The sequence below is a fragment of the Triticum urartu genome, chromosome 1A (genome assembly GCF_056163025.1).
Source record: "Triticum urartu cultivar PI428250 chromosome 1A, HENAU_Tu73, whole genome shotgun sequence".
NCBI lineage: Eukaryota > Viridiplantae > Streptophyta > Magnoliopsida > Poales > Poaceae > Triticum > Triticum urartu.
In genome coordinates this window covers 523,441,878-523,447,453 of record NC_141873.1, presented here as the reverse complement: position 1 = coordinate 523,447,453, position 5,576 = coordinate 523,441,878, and the positions used below count along the sequence as shown (strand labels likewise).

At 47.2% G+C, this 5,576-nt stretch overlaps 1 protein-coding gene across 1 annotated transcript; it reads right to left on the bottom strand.

Moving 5' to 3' along the window:
• Positions 1 to 2,494: 2,494 nt before the first annotated feature.
• LOC147992188 (uncharacterized) lies at positions 2,495 to 3,676 on the bottom strand. The gene has a single exon (XM_087539944.1). It carries the CDS (start codon positions 3,674 to 3,676, stop codon positions 2,495 to 2,497), a length of 1,182 nt encoding a protein of 393 aa, XP_087396070.1.
• Between the last annotated feature and the right edge of the window lie 1,900 nt (positions 3,677 to 5,576).

The following is a 5,576-nucleotide window of genomic DNA, read 5'->3' as shown; positions in this document are numbered from 1 at the left end:
AAATAGGAACATATATATTACATCATTGGACCCATGCATAATAATGGCTAAGTGTGTATACAAAATAGGAACATATATATATATATATTACATCATTTCACCGATAACATACAAAATAGGAACATATATTCCTCAGCGCTGACGTTTTCGTTTTTGAGTCAGCTTCTTTCCCTTCTTGTTCGTCGAAGAATAATTGAGCCCCTCATTGTGACTTTGCCTTTTCCATGGAGTACGATTTTTCTTAGGTAATGTAGTATTGATTCTTCTTTTGACGTATACTTCATCATCATTGTCATCTTCCCTCATTGGGTTGCTGTACTGATCATAATCTTCCTCGTTGGCGACTCCATCCATTCCAATGATGTTCCTTTTGCCTCTCCTCACGACAACACGACTGGGATTGCATGGGTCGGTTATGAAGAAGCATTGTGTCACGTGCTTAGCGTGTACCCATGGCTCGTTTTTGGCGATAGCGTTCATGGTAGCGCTCTTGGCGTCGGGTATAGTCATGGTAGCGAAAATCCAGTTTTCTCTTTCGACATTCTTAGCCCATCTGACACGGAACATCGTCGTGTTGTGCAGTCCAGAGTAGTCAAGCTCCCAGATCTCCTTGACCCTTCCATAAAATCGTTCAGTTGCGCCATTGTCGCTGCCGGTCATGCATTCCATCATCACCCTTGAGTTCTGATCATCAGTGTCCATATCTTTGGCCTCCATGTAGAATGTGTATCCGTTGATATCATATGCCTGATAGGTTACGAGGTTGGGTGAGGGGCCATGTGCTAAGGCGTATATGAGCAATCCGTCCTTAGAGCCCTTCTCCAGGGGATTAGCAATAATATGCTCTTTGAACCAATGCAGGAAAGTGGAGTTGTGCTCTCTAGTAACTTCGGCGTCCGTCCTGCATACCCCCCGGTCTCGATACTTCTTTGCGATAATTTCCTTGTGCAGTGCCACGAAAGGATCTACCTTGTCTAGGTGTTGTAGCACTACCAAGTTTGCTCTGTCAAAGTCGATGCGTCGGTCTGAGTATGCCACGTGCAGTTCCCTGTGACCGTTGTAGTGACCTTCTCCTTCGAGCCTCCCATCGTGCTTGTTAACGGGCAAACCAACACTAACACCAGGCGGCTGGTCTGCGCCATATAGAAAATTCTCACAGAAATAGATGCACTCTTGTGTCACATAGCCCTGGACGATGCTTCCATCCGGACGGGACATGTTACGAATGAATCCTTTGATGATTCCATTCATCCTCTCAAACGGCATCATGTTGTGCAGGAATGATGGCCCCAGGTCTATTATGTCATCCACAATATGGACACACAGATGGACCATCACGTCAAAGAACGCGGGCGGGAAGTACATCTCAAGCTCATTCAGTATCACAACGATCTCTTCCTGTAGCCTTCGGAGCTGCTTCACACTGATCGACTTTCGGGAGATGACGTCGAAAAAGTTGCAGAGACCAATAAGCGTGTCACGGACGTGCTTGTCCATTATCCCTCTAAGGGCAACAGGTAGTATCTGCGTCATCATCACATGACAGTCATGGGACTTCATCCCACTAAACCTTTTCTTGTCCGTGTCTAGATATATGTTTATCTTGCCACAATAACCGGAACTAACTTTGACTCCGGTAAGGCACTTAAAGAATTGATGGATCTCAGCCTGACTTAAGGTGAAGCAAGAAGGGGGCAACAATCCTCTTTCTTTATTTTCTTGCCCTTCTTCTCCCGTGCCTCTGTCTCCGTCTCTGTCTCGTCTGACATTTTACAGGGCCGCATGTGCAGATCTTCCCTGATTTTCAAATCTTGCAAGTCTTTTCTTGCCTTCGGCCCATCCTTGGTCTTATCCGGCATGTTCATCAGTGTTGCGAGCAAGCTCTCAAGGACATTCTTACATGTATGCATTTGATCAAGGCAATGAGGTGTATCGAGTTTGTGCCAGTACTCCAAGTCCCAGAACACAGACCTCGTCTTCCATACCTTCAGCAGCGGCTCCGGCGCCTTTCTCATCGTATTTCCCGACGCGGGGCACTCCTTCCAGTTTTTCAACAGCTCATCGATTTCGGCACTGCTCCGCTTACGTGGAGGTCCTCGATGCTCAGTGTGACCATTGAATAGATCTCCACGGTTTCTCCACGGGTCGTCCTGTTCGAGCCATCTTCGATGCCCCATGTACACGATTTTCCCAGGCCTGCCATCTTTCCTTGACGTTAGTTGCTGAGACGTCGTATCATCCATGCACCGCGTGCATCCGCAATATCCATGGCACACCTGGCCTGCCACATATCCGTAACCAAGATAGTCCTGCACTGTCGTGATCGGCGCGGCTCTCATGTTGAAATACTCGCCTTTGCTGGCATCCCATGTCTTGGTCGGTGTTTTCCATAACGTGTCTAACTCCTCTTGAAGTAGCCCCAGATACAAATTAATATTATTTCATGGTTGTTTCGGCCCTTGAATAAGCATGCTCATGTGAATGTACTTCGATTTCATGCACAACCAGGGGGGAGGTTGTACATCCATACAAACACGGGCCATGTGCTATGGTTGGTGTTCTGGTTGCCAAACGGGTTCATGCCATCGGTACACGCGCCGAGCACGATGTTCCTTGCATCACATTCAAAATACCGATAGAAGCTGTTCAACGCTCTCCACTGGCTTCCATCCTTGACGTGTCTCAGCTTCGGATCATCTCCATCGTCGGGCTTCTTCCTCTCCGCGTGCCAGCGCATTAGCTTTGCTTCCTTGGGATCTACAAAATACCTCTGGAGATGGGGAGTGACCGGTAAGTACCATACCACTTTCTGGGGACATTTCTTCCCGGCCTTCTTGTATCGAGAAGCATTGCACACCGGACAGCTTGTTTTTTCCGCGTGCTCCTTCCGATAAATTATGCAATCGTTGATGCATGCATGGTATCTAACGTGTGGCAGATCAAGAGGGCACACGATCTTCTTGGCCTCATCAACACTACTAGGACATAGATTACGCGTGGGAAGAACATCCTTTAGGTACTTGAGATGCTCATCGAGGCTAGTGTCGGTCCATTTGTTTTTAGCCTTCGTCTTCAGGAGTTGGAGCGTGAAACTCAAGCGGGTCACCTCAGGATTGCAACCATCATACAATGGAGTGTTCGAGTCTACCACCAGTTGCTCCAGCTTAGCCTCCTCTCTAGAAGCAGCTCTCTCAGTACTCGTCTCCTTGCGAAGCAATGCTTGAACATGAGGGTCCCGCACGATTGAACTTAGTACCGACGAACTCTGCTGCATGGAGTCCATGTCGTTCTCTCCGCCTCCATGTCCGGCCCCTTCTCCGCCGCCATGTCCAGCCCCTTCTCCGCCGCCATGTACGGCCCCTTCTCCGCCGCCATGTCCGGCCTCTTCCCTGCCGCCATTATCGATCATCTCTTCGTCTTGCCCCGTGTCATCATTGCCTGCCCCGTCGGCATCCTCAACATCGTCATCCTCATCTTCAATTATCCACCGAGTATAGCCATCCATGAAACCAGTCATGACCAGGTGCGCTTCGATACGACCATCGTCATGGGGGTCAAGCCAAACTATTCCTTTGCATTTTCGACACAGACATAAAACCTCTGTCCGGTTATTTTCTTTCATGTCCTGCACCGCCGACCGCAACCACCTGTCCACCATCGTTCCACTGACCATCATCAACTCTGCACGGTAATATAATAAACAAATTGATTATAAAAATGCGTGCATGCATCAAAGTCATACAAAAATTCAGCATGACCTTCCTTAAAAATAGGACATATATAGATCTAGAGTTTGCCCGGAATTCGCCGAAACAGAAATAAATCGACATTTTGGCAAAACATAGGCAACTCAAAAGCACAATTTGGCATCAACTCATGCCACACACACAATTTCCATAAACATATCACACACACATAAACATATTTCCATTTTGCAAAAGCATGAACTTTTAATCACCTATATCTCGAGATCGAGCACACGATGGAGATGATGATGTAGGGAGATCAAAAGTGCACAAAGCTCTTCTTGACAAAGATAGATCTAGTTAGGGGGCAAATAGGTCACTTAACTAAATACTACATCTACCTAGATACCTAATTTGGGAGGAGACAACTTCAACTAGTGGAGGGGGAAGGAAAAAGAGAAAGGAGATGCATTAATGGAGGTGGTGTAGTTAGGTAGGAGTAATGAAGAGAGAGAAAGGTAGGTAGAAGAGGGAGAGTAATGGGGGAGAAGTATTGAGGAAGAAGAAGAGTGAGAGTGGGAGATGTAGGGGAAAGGGAGAGGAGGGGGAGGGGGAGGGTGGGTGGGGAAAAGGTGGTGGGTGCGGGTTAGCTGTAGCGCGAGACGTAAACCGCGTTGCTGCTAAGAAAGTAGCAGTAGCGCGCTTTAGGTACAAGCGCTACTGCTAACCGGGACCAAAAGTGTGCCAGATTTGAAATTTAGCAGCAGCGACCTCAGAAAAACCGCGCTACTGCTACAGCTATAGCAGTAGCGCGGCTCGTGGCACCGCGCTTCTACTAAATGGAGTTGGGTGGGCACTGTCGGTCCATATTTGTAGCAGCGCGGGTTACACCAAGCGCGCTACTGCTAAGCACTTGTCAGTAGCGGGTTTTCCACACCGGCGCTACTACTAATTAGCGGCAGCGCTCCTTTTTGAGCCGCGCTGCTGCTAAGATTCTGTGTATAGGGTTTTCCCTAGTAGTGTAGCTTTGGGTTCAATCTTGCGGTGTCCTTTCCCAGTGACAGTAGGGGCAGCAAGGCACGTATTGTATTGTTACCATCGAGGATAACAAGATGTGGTTTTCATCATATTGCATGAGTTTATCCCTCTACATCATGTCATCTTGCTTAAGGCATTACACTGTTTTTAACTTAATACTCTAGATGCATGCTGGATAGCGGTCGATGAGTGGAGTAATAGTAGTAGATGCAGGCAAGAGTCGGTATATATACTTGTCTCGGACGTGATGCCTATATACATGATCATACCTAGATATTCTCATAACTATGCTCCATTCTGTCAATTGCTCAACAATAATTTGTTCACCCACCGTAGAATACTTATGCTCTCGAGAGAAGCCACTAGTGAAACCTATGGCCCCCGGGTCTATCTTTATCATATTAATCTCCTACTACTTAGTTATTTCCTTTGCTTTTTACTTTGCCTTTATTTTACTTTACATCTTTATCACAAAAATACCAAAAATATTATCTTATCATGTCTATCAGATCTCACTCTCGTAAGTGGCCGTGTAGGGATTGACAACCCCTATTCGCGTTGGTTGCGAGGATTTATTTGTTTTGTGCAGGTACGAGGGACTCGCGCGTAGCCTCCTACTGCATTGATACCTTGGTTCTCAAAACTGAGGGAAATACTTACGCTACTTTGCTGCATCATCCCTTCCTCTTCAGGGAAAACCAACGCAGTGCTCAAGTGGTAGCACTTGTCTATCCCACCATGGCCATCGCCCACAAAGGACTTGCCTCACTAGGGTAGATCTTCACGAAGTAGGCATCTCCTTGACCGTACAAACTCCTTGGTTCAACTCCACAATCTTGACGAAGGCTCCCA

Coding starts and splice junctions, on each gene's coding strand:
- LOC147992188 (XM_087539944.1), bottom strand. CDS start 3,676: ATGATGGTCAGTGGAACGATGGTGGACAGGTGGTTGCGGTCGGCGGTG.